Source organism: Salmo salar, chromosome ssa22 (assembly GCF_905237065.1).
Source record: "Salmo salar chromosome ssa22, Ssal_v3.1, whole genome shotgun sequence".
Lineage (NCBI taxonomy): Eukaryota > Metazoa > Chordata > Actinopteri > Salmoniformes > Salmonidae > Salmo > Salmo salar.
Genome location: NC_059463.1, coordinates 32577440 through 32594265, shown reverse-complemented (window position 1 = coordinate 32594265; position 16826 = coordinate 32577440). Strand labels below are relative to the sequence as shown.

Here is a 16826-nt window from a genome sequence, read left to right as displayed (position 1 = left end):
CCCAGTACTATGCCACCAAACCTTTCACACGGTCATTATGTAAATGCAGAGTGTGTAGGGTGTTTTTGGATTCGATTAGTTGACTTGAGGGGTCATGGCCATGGACCCACGTCACTTAACATTGGAAACTTTCAGACAAAGAACACTGGAACGTCCAAACAATGACACGAGGGGGAGCGTTGAACATTTCCATTGGACACTCAGGAAACCCTTTTATTCCTTGGCCTGCCAACCTCATCCACGCTTCTGGCCGACGCGGCTTTTTGTTCGCATCACAGCAGAACTCGAGCAGATGGTGAGGTGGACTAGTTGAGCACCAGTGACAAGGTCGCGCGTTTGAAGTCAGCTGACTAGCCTTGCTGCGCTGGTCAGCGCCAGGTGATCCCTGCATGTTGAGTTGGAGGAGGGCAAGAGAATCGCGAGCTCAAGGCAGGCGCTTTGTGCGAGTTACCAGTGTCGAGGTTTTTAGTGTTCTTCAGTCAGCCGCGGCAGAAGCACAGAGGACAGAAAGAACGGCTCCTGAAGAGAATAAAACGTGTCCTCTCTAAATATAGACGTCGCTTTGTAAGTTAAATGTTATATGATTTATTCTCCATAGATATAGTAGGCTTAATATTATCTTTGAAGACATAGCGCTCAAATGTCCTATTTTTCCCGGAACATCGGAGTCTGTGTGTGAGGAGAGGCATTCCGCTGGATGCTAAAACGCTAAGGTGAGACCAATAACGTTAACTCATTTTCATTTATAATATGCTCCAATTTAAATATTCAGATACAAGTCAAATATTAAGAATTGCGTTCCTAGCTTTTGAATATAAACAGATATAAACTTAATTGGCAGAGATAGACAATTTGGGGGGGTGGCAGCACAATTGGTATATCTTTTAAATAAAATATGTAGTCTAAGCTGTTTGTTTATTTAGCTCAACAGAACCGTTGGCGTACATATTTCTATTTTTCGTTGCTCAAAGGGTAGGGTAGCTACAGCATCAGTGCAACCATTGGATTTGCAAGGGCACTGTGATCCGCATTCAGTAGCCCACATGTGGCCAATAATACGAGGCTGTAGTCTGATATACAGTATGTGTGCCTATAATTCATTTCCATCGATTGAAAATGCGAATTCATATGGATTTTGTCTGAGAGGGATGACACACTGACAAACGTGCACAACACACACACACACACACACACACACACACACACACACACACACACACACACACACACACACACACAATGAAACCGCTTTATAAACAACAGCAGAAAACATGCAAAAAAAATCTCAAACATTTGCCATGATATCACCCATATTCCTGACACACTGTACTTTGGACCAAAGAGTGTCATTCTAGAATGAGTGTGTTTTATTTCTAAATGATTCAAAGTAAGCTGCACCTGTACTGAAACGACTTATCTCACAAATCTGAAGTGAAAGGAGCACTGAATTCCATTGTGTATCCCAGACGGGTTTTTATTCCCCTGTTCTCTCATCCTCATGTGATTGAGGATGAGAGTCTACAATGTAACAATCCCAAACTGCAACATCACACATGACATGTGCACAGGGAGAGCAGCTAAACAGCTGACTGGCAGCTGAGGTCTCTGGCGCCTCATCATAATCATTTGTCTTGGTATGGGAATGATGTGGGCAGATGTCGCGACTGCTCTGTGGATGAATTCGGCAAGAATTCTTCGGAGGAAAACAAAAAGACAATGGGTTGTTCAAGATAAGTTGGGGGTGAGAGCTGGTAGGGTGGTGACTCTACATTGTTTTGGGTCACCTTTGTAAAAGTTGGTTCCTCATCCTTGTCGGCTTTGTTGTTGCAGCTGTTGCACGACAGTGGCACCTGTTACTGCGCTCTCAGAAGCTGAAGCCACAGATCCCAGATGCTTTGAGTGTCTCATTCAATCAAACCTACACAAGTCAAGTCTTGGTAATGTGGAGGATTTGTTTGAGCAGTGGATCATACTTGGTTTGAACTTGAGAGTCATAATGTTTGTGTAGTGTTTTCACGATGAATAGTCCTACAGAGGCAATCAACATAAAAGTTAAGCAAGGTTTTGTGTTTCAGTTCTTAAGGCTTTTTGTTTTCAAGGAATTGCAGTTTCTGTAATTTGATAACATTTTGCCTGATATGGAAATGTGCAAAGTTCACTGGCCGAGACAGTTGATTTAAATAATCCTGTTATTCACTACTGTGCTCGTTGGGCTTGCCAACTAAACCGGAGCCTTGTCTTGGGAAAACTCTGCAAACGCGGACATATATGGATGTACTCTAGCCAGAGTAGTGATGGAGGAGGGGGGAAGAGGTGAGGTATATCCTGCTTTAGGAAGTTCCCCCACCCCAACCCCCACACACAAAGCAGTGTCCTCCGCCAGCAGTTCAGGAGTCGTGACAACCAGCCAACACAAAGATGTGTTTAACACTGTGTGTGTGTGTGTGTGTGTGTGTGTGTGTGTGTGTGTGTGTGTGTGTGTGTGTGTTCACAAGTTGCCGAGACCCATTGAGAGAGCCTGGGACTGACTGCACTGTGCGCTTTAGTTTTGGAGGTCAGTAGGGTGTTTGAGGGGGGACGGCTGTGGGCGACTTGGGTGCTCCAGCTCAACCCTCTCCCATTGTGACTGAGAGCTGAGGGGTGAGGGAAACACATCCCCCATTGTGAGGTTTTTGTAAAGATGTTTCTGATTGAGGCAGCTGTTTGTCTAACTCTACCCATCTAATGTCTGGGTAGGGAATGAATGAATGGGCATTATTCTGAGAGATTTTTATGCTTTGTCCCACATGGGGCATCCTTTGAGTTATTGGACTTGAGTCTCTATATTGCTGCAGTGTTAAAGGACAAAGTGTGTGTGTGCATGTGTGAGAGAGAGAAAGAGTTCATGTCAGCACCATCTCTGTTGCGTAAGGAATTGATTTCAGCTACTGAAACATACAAGATTGTCCTCTCCTGTTTCTTCTTCTCTCTGGCTGAACAGAAACATTTCCTCCTCCTCTGCTCAGCTCCACACCTCTGCTCTGCCTCTGCTCTGCCTCTGCTCTGCCTCTGCTCTGCCTCTAGCACCAAAGCCCTGTGTGATGTGGAGCGAGACGCCTGCATACTAATGGAGCCCAAACAGGTTGCCTCTTAAGCAGGCTAAAGCAGCCTAAACAGGGTACCTCTCAGGCAGACCAATGCAGCCAAAACCAGGTGTCTCTCAGGCAGGCCAAAGCAGCTGGAACAGAGTGCCTCAAGCAGGCCAAAGCAGCCAAAACAGGGTGCCTCAAGCAGGTCAAAGCAGCCAAAACAGGGTGCCTCAAGCAGGTCAAAGCAGCCAAAACAGGGTGCCTCAAGCAGGTCAAAGCAGCCAAAACAGGGTGCCTCAAGCAGGTCAAAGCAGCCAAAACAGGGTGCCTCAAGCAGGTCAAAGCAGCCAAAACAGGGTGCCTCAAGCAGGTCAAAGCAGCCAAAACAGGGTGCCTCAAGCAGGTCAAAGCAGCCAAAACAGGGTGCCTCAAGCAGGTCAAAGCAGCCAAAACAGGGTGCCTCAAGCAGGTCAAAGCAGCCAAAACAGGGTGCCTCAAGCAGGTCAAAGCAGCCAAAACAGGGTGCCTCAAGCAGGTCAAAGCAGCCAAAACAGGGTGCCTCAAGCAGGTCAAAGCAGCAGGAACAGACTACCTCTCAGGCAGGCCAGTGCAGCAGGAACAGACTACCTCTCAGGCAGGCCAGTGCAGCAAGGACATGGCGTGCCCATCAGGTACACACATGACTGGCAGGCCGGCGGTCAGCAGCACATGGCGGGGCTGGGGGCTCCAGTATGGAACTGTAATTTAGAAGCATTGCGTCTAGACTAATAATAGTAATGGAATGTTAGGTTTGGCTGTGGTTGCTGTATTGTGAAATACTGTGATGCAGCGGTAATAGATGTTGTTTGGGAAGGATACATGCTGTTGTGCATTGGCAGCTCCAGCCAGTAGACTCTACTAGGCAACAGCAGTTTCTCTTTGCTTGTTTTAGCAGCTGTAGACTGATCACAGCTGCGCTATAGTGGAGCCATTGTCTGCTGGTATAGCAATTATCAGCCATTTCATTTGACGGTGTCAGTTGTTTAATCTGGTCATATGGATGTTTATGGTTGTGGTCTCGTGCTAGCTGTGGTTTTTGTCGCTCTTCGCTCTACGGTGGCCTAATGGCATACACAGCTGTCTCCTCATTTGGGTATGAAACAGACATGCCGGTGGCATAGCCGGTCACCATGGTGACGGCAAGATTGTGAGGGAGCCTGGTAGTGCGGCTGCTGTTTGAAAAACACTGCTCACATTTTACGCCCAATGAAAAGGGACAAATGAATGAGGAGAAACACATTATTCTTCCCTGTAAAAGGTGCTATCATGTTGTCATTAGACCCAGTTTCCTCTTGGCAGAAGCATCCAGTGGCACTTGGTTAGAGCATCTGGAAAGCGAGGGTTAAGTCACTGAGCAAAATGGATACTGAAGACAGACACTCATTCATACTCCAACGGAAAACAGCTATTTGGCCATTTGTTTTTTATTCATATGGTTGCCTTTGTGTACTTTGGTGTCCCGATTTGAAAATTGAGAAGGTTTTAGCTATTGAAGTCTTTGTGGAACAGTGAGTGCTTACATTGGCAGAGTGGACTCAGCCCAAGGAAACCTAATGCTGTTAGGAAAAGCTCTGCAGGACAGGAAACAGAGCATTCATGAAAGGTCTAAGACTTCCAGATCTCCGTTCAGACCTCCAAACAGGGTGTCTCTCAGTCTCCTCTCCAAAATCAGTGCGCTCTATGTGGCCACAGACAGAGAGCCCTACTGCTTCATTAGTCCCTGTGCTGTCTGGGAACATAGTGTAATGTATGTATTTATGAGGCCTTGGCATTAAAAGACAGGGCTGATGATATCTCTAAATTACATCTTGCTCTACTTGCATGTGTTATCCTTTGAACCCCAGGGCTGTTTTTATCAAAGGGCAGGTACTAAGCTGGGTGAACATTCGCCACTCTGTGTGTGTATGTTTTTGTTGTACATTGCACACGAGTGTCTGGGTGCCTGAGTGTGTGTATGTTTTTGTATACGGTGCGTGTGCATGTGTGCTTGTGTGTTTTAAGAAACTCAAGCACATAAAGGATGTGACAGAATGAAGAGGCAGGTAGCCCAGCGTTTCAGAGGGTTGGGCCAGGAACCGAAAGTTCGCTGGTTCCAATCCCTGAGCCGACTAGGTCAAGACATCTGTTGATGTGGCCTTGAGCAAATCACTTAACCCTAATTGCTCCTGTAAGTCACTTTGGATAATGACAAAAATGTAAATTGCCTTTGTCATTGAGGGAATGAAACTCAGATCCACCAAAACCTCTCATGCTATCACACAAAGGGCCAGGGCCCACCAAACACACTCACTATAAAACCAGGCTTCATGCAGGGCTTTGGGTCTCCTTCTGTAACACAGGCATTCGGTGAGATATGATAGGTGAGTGTAAAAGCAGACAATATCTCGACACTCTCTCCTTTAGCCCTCTTCTCTACCTGTTGTTCTCTTTGTTGTAGTTCTGGATTAAGTGCAAACAATGTGTGAACCCTGAATCTCTGTGTATCTGAGTTAAGCAGTTTGGCCTCTTTAGACAAGTGTTGCGCCTGACTAGGGGTCACTGGCCAGGAAGTCCAAAACAATGCTTGTTATGTCTGCTCCTGAGGCATTGTTATGTACATCCTGTAGATGATGTGTATAAACAGGATATAGTGTATACGGTATAGGATGTTATTGCAGACTATAGCCTGAATCCCCCCATAACTGTTCTACTCTTTAAGCAGTTTGGTCACTTTCATAGGAACAGAAACATCAGTCTATTGGTTACTTGAGTTTCACTCAAACCAGGGGGAGTTTCCCCATTCACTTTATAGCAGGTAAGGCTACGACAGACAACGCTTTTGGAATGACTGCTTGCCATCAGAATATGGATAGTTTGTAGGATTTGCAGCGATAATGTTTTTTCCATCCCGGATTAAACAGCTTTTAGCCACCGTATCTATCAACAGCAGTGCTAATAGGAAGGGGTCCTGGGTAAGTCAACAGTGCTAATAGGAAGGGGTCCTGGGTAAGTCAACAGTGCTAATAGGAAGGGGTCCTGGGTAAGTCAACAGTGCTAATAGGAAGGGGTCCTGGGTAAGTCAACAGTGCTAATAGGAAGGGGTCCTGGGTAAGTCAACAGTGCTAATAGGAAGGGGTCCTGGGTAAGTCAACAGTGCTAATAGGAAGGGGTCCTGTGTAAGTCAACAGTGCTAATAGGAAGGGGTCCTGTGTAAGTCAACAGTGCTAATAGGAAGGGGTCCTGGGTAAGTCAACAGTGCTAATAGGAAGGGGTCCTGGGTAAGTCAACAGTGCTAATAGGAAGGGGTCCTGGGTAAGTCAACAGTGCTAATAGGAAGGGGTCCTGGGTAAGTCAACAGTGCTAATAGGAAGGGGTCCTGGGTAAGTCAACAGTGCTAATAGGAAGGGGTCCTGGGTAAGTCAACAGTGCTAATAGGAAGGGGTCCTGGGTAAGTCAACAGTGCTAATAGGAAGGGGTCCTGGGTAAGTCAACAGTGCTAATAGGAAGGGGTCCTGGGTAAGTCAACAGTGCTAATAGGAAGGGGTCCTGGGTAAGTCAACAGTGCTAATAGGAAGGGGTCCTGGGTAAGTCAACAGTGCTAATAGGAAGGGGTCCTGGGTAAGTCAACAGTGCTAATAGGAAGGGGTCCTGGGTAAGTCAACAGTGCTAATAGGAAGGGGTCCTGGGTAAGTCAACAGTGCTAATAGGAAGGGGTCCTGGGTAAGTCAACAGTGCTAATAGGAAGGGGTCCTGTGTAAGTCAACAGTGCCTGGTGCTGCTGTGTCAGTGAGAGGGTGAAATAGCAACATCTGTTTCCCTTCATTCAGACCACTCTGTGGGCTGGGGGAAATGTCATTTTGCGTAGTGTGACAACTTTCATTACACTCATCACTGACAGTCACAGAGTGTTCTGTTTTCAGGCCTTCAGGCCACGGTGGACAGCCTGGTAGTCTGGGCTTTGATGATGAGGGAGGGCCCCTCTGGCCTTGTTTGCTCACAGTTTCCATTGGAGGTGTCCCCTGTCATAATCGTTTTTCCCCCATCGCACACACACACGTGCGCCCATGGACACGCGCGCACACACACACATACACACACACTGAGGTAGCGGTCGGTCAAACCGGATAGGAGCCCACAGAGCTGTCAGCACTCCAGGAGCCTGGTGGCAGGTGTGAGTTTATAGCCTCAGTGTGAAAACAGCGATTACCTCGCCTGTCTCCTCCGATTTTAGAGAAGAGAAGGAAAGAGGAAGAGAGAGAGAGGGGGAGAGAGAGAGAGAGGCATAATATATGACCTGATAGATGGTTGGATATAAAGATAAAGTGTATAGCCATACAGAGCAACAGATTGATAGATAGACAGGTTGATGGATAGAGGGGGAGAGATGACAGTCAGATATCTTATTTTCCATTCCCAGGCCCTGAGCCCTGAGAAGAGGAATATGAGGAAATATAAAGCCTTGATGTTACAGTTCAGTCACAGTGTAGAAATCAGTGAGATGGCGCTCTGATTGGCCAGGGCATTGCAGAGAGGATGCCATTAGTCTTGGATACTGATATATATCATCATGGCTATTAGAACAGTATCTTAGAGGTAGGGGATTTTCTTACAGTAACAGCCATACCAACCACACTAACTAAGTTAACTCATTGAGAAGTTGTAATGGCAGATAGGATTTTAAGGCTTTGGTTCATGATTAAAATATGCCGACGTGAAACACAGTGACTGACATGCTGTTTTATTTTCTGCATAACTAAGTATTTTTAGAGACACTATAAATACCACACCTGCAATATGAATCAAAGCCGAGTTTGTGTCAGTCACACATCCCAGTACTCTGTGTTTCTGCCAGGCTTGCACTGAATGTAGAAATCACACATGAAGAAAAGGAGAAAAATCGAAATAAACCTGTTCTATGTTACTATTGTCTCTAAAGTAGAAATCCAGAGACATGGTTGTCAGGTTTTGATGTGAAACAAAACACAGCCCCACGCACACGTCTCTGTCTTCAGGCTGCACTGAGTGTGTTTATGGGGATAAATGTGGTGTGTTGTTAGGATCTGACTGGAGGTGCAGGAACGCTGGTGTTTATTGTCAGTGTGAGAGCGGCAGGGCCTGCCGTACACACTCACTGGTGTTTATTGTCAGTGTGAGAGCGGCAGGGCCTGCCGTACACACTCACTGGTGTTTATTGTCAGTGTGAGAGCGGCAGGGCCTGCCGTACACACTCACTGGGACAGTTATGGAGGGCTGATTTCATTCCTCCAGGTTGAAGAGATAAATTGCCGTCCTCAGCTGTAGTGTATATATATATATATATATATATATATATATATATATATATATATATATATATAATGTGTGTGTGTGTATATACACACACACCCACCCACTGGAATCCTGCCTGAACAGATACAAAGTGTTTCACCTCGCCTAAAAGGCTGGGATTTAATCATCCTTTTTTCTAGTATTGAAAAGTAATTGGCCTGGATGGAGATGGATTCGTTTTTTTAGTGAGAACATTTTTGATTTGCTGAAACGGATTGGAGTCACTGGCCCTGTGCTCATCACTGTCCTATCTGTTTATGATAATGCAATGTTATTTTCTCTTGTCACTGATTTGAATATCCCCAGGAAGGGAAGGCAGGGCAGAGGAAAGGCGTGGTCATTGATTATTGATTATGTGCAGATCATACATGGTAGTTCATCACCATCATACATGAACCTGTCACCTGTTTAGAGAACACTACACCATCATACATGAACCTGTCACCTGTTTAGAGAACACTACACCATCATACATGAACCTGTCACCTGTTTAGAGAACACTACACCATCATACATGAACCTGTCACCTGTTTAGAGAACACTACACCATCATACATGAACCTGTCACCTGTTTAGAGAACACTACACCATCATACATGAACCTGTCACCTGTTTAGAGAACACTACACCATCATACATGAACCTGTCACCTGTTTAGAGAACACTACACCATCATACATGAACCTGTCACCTGTTTAGAGAACACTACAGTCCTGGCACAGAGGACATCACCGCTACAGTGGAAATACCCTTATCACTGACAGCACCAAACTGATATAGGAAAAACATATTTTCCCCTGACAGGACTTATAGATCCAGTATTGGCAGTTTAAACGGAGAGGAAGAATAAACTGCTGTGTTGGATTTCCATAATTGGGCCTCATTAATGTGTTGGGGAAAGGGGAGGCTGCTGCGGTGCCAGGGACCCATCAGAAATCGATGTGAGGAGCTATCCCAGCGGCGGTAGAGGCTCCTGAATGTTACCTGTCCTCTGGAGCTAGACCCACCAGCCCTGCCCATTCCCCCACATCCACCCCACCACCCTGGCCCCAGCCCTGCCCATTCCCCCACATCCACCCCCCATCCTGGCCGCAGCCCTGCCCATTCCCCCACATCCACCCCCCACCCTGGCCCCAGCCCTGCCCATTCCCCCACATCCACCCCACCACCCTGGCCCCAGCCCTGCCCATTCCCCCACATCCACCCCCCACCCTGGCCCCAGCCCTGCCCATTCCCCCACATCCACCCCACCAGCCTGGCCCCAGCCCTGCCCATTCCCCACATCCACCCCCCACCCTGGCCCCAGCCCTGCCCATTCCCCCACATCCACCCCACCAGCCTGGCCCCAGCCCTGCCCATTCCCCCACATCCACCCCCCACCCTGGCCCCAGCCCTGCCCATTCCCCCACATCCACCCCCCACCCTGGCCCCAGCCCTGCCCATTCCCCCACATCCACCCCCACCCTGGCCCCAGCCCTGCCCATTCCCCCACATCCACCCCCCACCCTGGCCCCAGCCCTGCCCATTCCCCCACATCCACCCCCCACCCTGGCCCCAGCCCTGCCCATTCCCCCACATCCACCCCCCACCCTGGCCCCAGCCCTGCCCATTCCCCCACATCCACCAACTACCCTGGCCCCAGCCCTGCCCTGCCTATTCTCCCACATCCACCCCACCACCCTGGCCCCAGCCCTACCCATTCCCCCACATCCACCCCACCACCCTGGCCCCAACCCTACCCATTCCCCCACATCCACCCCACCACCCTGGCCCCAGCCCTGCCCATTCCCCCACATCCACCCCACCACCCTGGCCCCAGCCCTGCCCATTCCCCCTCATCCACCCCACCACCCTGGCCCCAGCCCTGCCCATTCCCCCACATCCACCCCACCACCCTGGCCCCAGCCCTGCCCATTCCCCCTCATCCACCCCACCACCCTGGCCCCAGCCCTGCCCATTCCCCCTCATCCACCCCACCACCCTGGCCCCAGCCCTGCCCATTCCCTCACATCCACCCCACCACCCTGGCCCCAGCCCTGCCCATTCCCCCACATCCACCCCACCACCCTGGCCCCAGCCCTGCCCATTCCCCCACATCCACCCACCACCCTGGGCCCAGCCCTGCCCATTCCCCCTCATCCACCCCACCACCCTGGCCCCAGCCCTGCCCATTCCCCCTCATCCACCCCACCACCCTGGCCCCAGCCCTGCCCATTCCCCCACATCCACCCCACCACCCTGGCCCCAGCCCTGCCCATTCCCCCACATCCACCCCACCACCCTGGCCCCAGCCCTGCCCATTCCCTCACATCCACCCCACCACCCTGGCCCCAGCCCTGCCCATTCCCCCACATCCACCCCACCACCCTGGCCCCAGCCCTGCCCATTCCCCCACATCCACCCACCACCCTGGGCCTGGCCCGGAGCTGACACCGTCCCAGCACAGAGGCTCCAGGCCTCTAATTGATTTCTTCAGGCTCATTAAAATACTAATTTCTACTCGCCTGTGTTGCCACCGCTTTCCAGAGACTTGTCTCATAATCAAGAGCAACCATTAACGATAATGCGCCGATTCGAGCTGAGTGCTTTTCTTTCTCTGCCCGCCCTGGTAGATTAGGTGTGTTGTGTAATGTGCTCATAGTCAGAGCAGAGAACTCTGGCTGGCTGCTACCACACCAAAAGTATCTCTCTGTCACTGTGCCGGTAGCATACGCAGATAATCCCCTGGGAGAGAGAAACGTGGGTAATCTCTGAAGAGACAGACACAGAATACATCAGAGTAGCTGAGTTCATATCCACAATAGACCTCAGATAGGGACAAATATACGTATCAAATATGCATCAAACATTTAGCCTACCAATCTCTACTAATATACATATACATTGTCATGTATTCCACGGTAACAGAGTGACACTGAGACTCAGATTTTTAAACAAACCTTACAACTATATGCACAAGGACTACTTTTAACAATTTCCACTGAAAATGTACTTGAAGATCAGTGCAGATGCCAAGTTTGGTAACAGAAGGACAGTTTGTGCTGTTGGTGCCGTCATTCTGTTACCAAACTTGGCATCTGCACTGATCTTCAAGTACATTTTCAGTGGAAATTGTTAAAAGTAGTCCTTGTGCATATAGTTGTAAGGTTTCACTTTACAATCATTGGTTTTTGTGACATACATTTGAAAGTCAAAAATCAGAGTCTCAGTGTTACCGTGGAATTGCCCATACCTTAAAATTCTGGACCATAATCTTATATATTATCTGAACAAAGGACAGCCCTTCTGCATACACAATTATAGTGAACCATATGCAAACAATGTGTACTCAGATGTAATAGGCTTGTTGTTGGATGCAATACATTGGGAGTACATTATGGTTTACAACCTACTCGTGTGTTTACCCTTCCCTCACCCAGCTGTTAAAACAGCAGGACTATCTGTCACAGTTAATGTATGTCAACATTTACTATGATCCATATTTTATTTAAAAAGGAGGAGAATTTGGACACCAATATGATAAATTACTTCACTGAAACCTCTGACTCACTTTTATTTTTCCTAGCTTTTGTTCATCAGAGGCGACCTGCTACTAACAGGCCAGAGCAGTCAGACTGCTGGCATTGGGGGTGAGGGGTTTTGCCTGTACTACCAAGACACTCTGACTGATTCAATTAAACTTGAATGCTCAGCGTTTGCTTTTTTCACCTGTTTTTGAATAGTCTCTGGCTGAGTAACAGCTCATTAAAGACAGAAATTAACCTCTGCACAATAGCACAGCAACAAAAAGAATTTCACAGATTTATTCTGCCCTGTTAGGCATGTCAAATGAGTCCCCAATAAGTCTGCAGACTGGTGCTGTGTAGGCTGGGTGCTGTCTCCACTCTGACCCTCCGCTGTGAAACTATAAAGGATGTCAGATCTCTCGGTCCAACCACAGAACCAGACCTTTAGCCAGACTGGAGTGCCAGAGGGACAGAGTTTGAGCTTTTGGGACTTTTTATTGGTTCCATTATAACAGGCAAGGTCAAACAAACAGCTAAAGTATTCTAAATGATTTGAAATTGTATTTGAACGCAGGTCAGCAGATAACTACTGTAAATGTATTACTCTGTTTCACACAAATGTTGTCTTGTCAGTATGTAGCAGATATGGACTTGTAATTCATGCCCATATTTAGGTTAAAAGTCTTGTCAATATCAGCAATTTTTTATGAAATGCAATTCACTGTCTGACAGGTTTTATGGCTTTTATCTCTCACGGGGAACTCTCAATCCCTCTCTCACACACCTCTTTCTCTCTCTCCTTCTCCCTGTTTCTGTTATTTAAATCACCATCTGTTTGTGGGATGATAATGGAACGATGTATTGCAGAGCTCTAATACATGACCTGGTTTCTGTGTATTTCAGGCTTATTCTGCTGAATTCTGAAGTTAAGAGAGAGAAAAACACGTGAGTGGAGGAAGAGGATAACCCTGACCATCCCCTGGCCCCATTCTGAAACACACACATTCACCCGCACTGTGGAGCGCAGCTCTACCAGCCACTACCAGTCTGTACAGGGAGGACACTGATGACCATTGGTTGTTGATGTCACACCCCACACCTACCCTCCAGGCCCTCCTCAGGAACCCGGCCTCTCCTCTAAGAGCAGTGTGACCAGACAGAGAGAGCAGACAGCATGGCTCTAAGCCCCCTCCCTTGGCCCCCACTGGCATGGCTGTGTGTAGGGCTGCTGTTGCCCCTGCTGCCCAAGGTGCGGGGCCGGGAGTGCCCGCGGCTGTGCGTGTGTGAGGTGCGCCCCTGGTTCACCCCCCAGTCTACCTACAGGGAGGCGGCCACAGTGGACTGCAACGACCTGCGGCTGACACGCATCCCCTCCAACCTATCCTCTGACACCCAGGTGCTGCTGCTCCAGAGCAACTCTATCGCCCACACCAGCGGGGAGCTAGAAGCCCTGTTCAACCTGACGGAGCTGGACCTATCCCAGAATAACTTCAGCAGTGTGGAAGCCGTGGGCCTGGCCACCATGAACCAGCTCACCACCCTGCACCTGGAGGAGAACCAGATCAGCCAGCTGCCCGACCACTGCCTGCAGGACCTGAGCAACCTGCAGGAGCTCTACATCAACCACAACCAGATCAGCACCATTGCCCCAGGGGCCTTCTCTGGCCTGCGCAGCCTGCTGCGCCTCCACCTCAACTCCAACAGGCTCCGGGTCATCGACAGCCGCTGGTTCGAGGCCACGCCCAACCTGGAGATCCTGATGATCGGCGATAACCCCGTCATTGGTATCCTGGACATGAACTTCAAGCCCCTGGGGAGCCTGAGGAGCCTGGTTCTGGCCGGCATGGATCTCACCGACGTTCCCGGGAGTGCTCTGGTGGGTCTGGATAACCTGGAAAGCCTGTCCTTCTATGACAACAAGCTGGTCCGAGTTCCCCAGTTGGCCCTGCAGAAAGTGCAGAACCTGAAGTTCCTGGACCTGAACAAGAACCCGGTGCACAAGATCCAGGAGGGGGACTTCAGGAACATGCTGCATCTGAAGGAGCTTGGCATTAACAACATGGCTGAGCTGGTGTCCATCGACCGCTACGCCCTGGACAACCTGCCTGAGCTGACCAAGCTGGAGGGCACCAACAACCCCAAGCTGTCCTTTGTCCACCGGATGGCCTTCAGGGATGTGTCCTCCTTGGAGAGCCTGATGCTCAACAACAACGCCCTCAATGCCATCTACCAGTGCACCGTGGAGGCGCTGCCCAACCTGCGCGAGATCAGCCTGCACAGCAACCCGCTGCGCTGTGACTGCGTCATTCAGTGGATGAGCTCAAACAGGACCAGCGTGCGATTCATGGAGCCCCGGGCCATGCTGTGTAGCTCACCGCCCGAGCTACGGGGCCAGCGGGTCAGAGAGGTGAGGCTACAGGACTCCCCAGAGCAGTGCCTGCCCCTCATCTCCCACAACACCTTCCCCAGCCACCTGAGCCTAGAGCTGGGCATGAGTGTCAGCTTGGACTGCCGGGCCATGGCCGAGCCCGAGCCAGAAATCTACTGGGTGTCTCCTATGGGGAGCAAGATCACGGTGGACACGGTGTCGGAGCGGTACCACCTGAGCAGTGAGGGCACCCTGCGGCTGTCCCACGTCCAGGTGGAGGACTCAGGCCGCTACACCTGCGTGGCTCAGAACACAGAGGGTGCCGACACACGCGTCACCACCATCCGGGTCAACGGCACCCTGCTGGACAGCGTTGAGGTGATGAAGATCTATGTCAAGCAGACCGAGTCCCACTCCATTCTGGTCTCCTGGAAGATCAACTCCAACGTCATGACCTCCAACCTTAAGTGGGCATCGGCCACCATGAAGATTGACAATCCCCACATCACCTACACTGCACGCGTGCCCGTCGACGTGCACGAGTACAACCTGACTCACCTGCAGCCGGGCACCGAGTACGAGGTGTGCCTCACCGTCTCCAACATCCACCTGCAGACCCACAAGTCGTGCGTCAACGTGACCACGCACAGCAACACCTTCGCCCTGGACATGTCGGACCAGAGCCCTAGCGCCGCCCTGCTAGTCGTCATGGCCACCATGCTGGCCTTCCTCAGCCTGGCCACCGTGGGGGTGTACGTGGCCCGCCGCTGGAAGAGGAAGAACTATCACCACTCCCTGAAGAAGTACATGCAGAAGACCTCCTCCATCCCCCTCAATGAGCTCTACCCGCCCCTCATCAACCTGTGGGAGGTGGACAGTGAGAAGGACAAGGACGGCGGGGCAGAGAGCAAGCCCTCCCCCGTGGACACCACACGCAGCTACTACATGTGGTGAGGGGGCCGCCCCTCCCCCAGCACACACTTTTGCAATTTTGGGGGCAAAAATCAGATAGTTGCAAATGTTTTTATTTGTAGCTTTGCTAATAAGTAGCAGAGTGATAAGGACAGGATTTGTATTAGTATAGCGTATCGCCTTTGTTTGACTGTATTTCTCTTTTATCGTTTGGACTATTCCAAGATGGCAGCTGTGTCTAGCTTCCAGGTTGTCTCAGTTGATCTGCTTTATTTCTGTGGTGCGTTTTTGATAGCACAGCCTTTTGGCTTGTTGCCATGGACTCACTTTCTTAGTGTCGATAACACAGCAACAGGGACTGCTAGTCTAGTTAAAGGTTCCTCTGGCAGTGTTGGTTGAGATCACATAGTTTTTTCTCTCTCTTGTTGTGAAACAGGTCATCTGTTGCGCACTGAAATGTAAAGGAGCTTGTATGGACTTCATTTAAAAGCTGACTATGGGGATTAGACTTGGTATACTGTCTACTGAATAACGTTAGCGATTGTACGGTAATGTTGTATCAACTATCATTTGAAACTCTTTTTCAATTTTAATTGGGAAAAAAAAGTAGAAATTAGTTTGCTGATAAACGTTCTGTAAAGCACTAGAAATGTCAATGTTTGATAACATACAGTTACTAGGTACAGTAGTAGCTTTATTTACTCTGAATTATTTCTTTGTTATCTGCTAGAGTCTGTCGCTGACCACTTACTTTTGTTGTGATTTCATCACACAAAATGTTGTATATGAGGAAGAAGTTGAAATAAATAACATTTTGATCTTTTTATATAAATAATGTCTCTCAATCAGTTGTTGTACATTTATTTCACCAGTTTGCTTAATTATAGTCCTTCAATCGATATAAATCATATTGTAATGAGGCACCATGACCTTTGACCTCTGTTTGACCTCTGATCTCTTGGCTCTGGTTATTTTTCCATTCGGACCTGGTTCCACTTCACCTCCAATGTGCTGCAGCAGCCCATAAGCAGTATCTCAGCATGGAGCTTCACGGCTCAGACTCACACTGTGCGGCAGAACCCACTCCCCTGAGTCTAATCAGCCATACAGAGAGCACAGATCCAGTCGGCTTAACCCCCCACTGTCTGCTCTGTTCTACATGTGTCTCTGTGTTTGTGTGAGTGTGTGCATGTGTGCATGCTATATCAGAGTGGGAGAGAATAATAACTTTATTCCACCATATTACCAGCTCACCAATCAGTGCTTCAGGAATCAGTGAAGGAACTGGGGTAATATCGTACAACATGCCACCTTCACGCCACATGACACGGGGAAATATGGTTAGCATGAGACAACAGATGGTGTACATACTGTTCCCTCCTGATCCGACCAAATCATTCCTCTCACAACGCTCACATTCCAAACATGCTGAGAGAAAGTGCTATGAATCTGCCAGGGGAGAGCGGTGCAGAGGAACAGGATCTCTCAGAGAGAATAGTAATATACCTGTGGAGAGGGTGTGAGGAGAGGGTGTGAGGGGAGGGGACTGGTCTGAAGATGGATATGACCAGATGGAGGGTAGTAGGAGGTTGTGGATGTGGGGGGTTGCTGTTGTGTGCTTGTGTC

The 16826-nt window shown here is 49.2% G+C and overlaps 1 protein-coding gene across 2 annotated transcripts; it reads left to right on the top strand.

The window, feature by feature from the left end:
- The first annotated feature begins 205 nt into the window (after nucleotides 1-205).
- On the top strand, nucleotides 206-16045 carry LOC106583162 (leucine-rich repeat neuronal protein 1). 2 transcript variants are annotated; one of them, XM_014167027.2, is made up of 2 exons: nucleotides 206-564; nucleotides 12824-16045. In XM_014167027.2, the coding sequence occupies exon 2, from the start codon at nucleotides 13095-13097 to the stop codon at nucleotides 15240-15242; it is 2148 nt and encodes a 715-aa protein (XP_014022502.2). In that variant the 5' UTR covers nucleotides 206-564; nucleotides 12824-13094; the 3' UTR covers nucleotides 15243-16045. The 2 variants fall into 2 exon arrangements, with proteins under 2 accessions (XP_014022502.2, XP_014022501.2); XM_014167026.2 differs by having other exon boundaries at nucleotides 207-713.
- The last annotated feature ends 781 nt before the right edge of the window (nucleotides 16046-16826 follow it).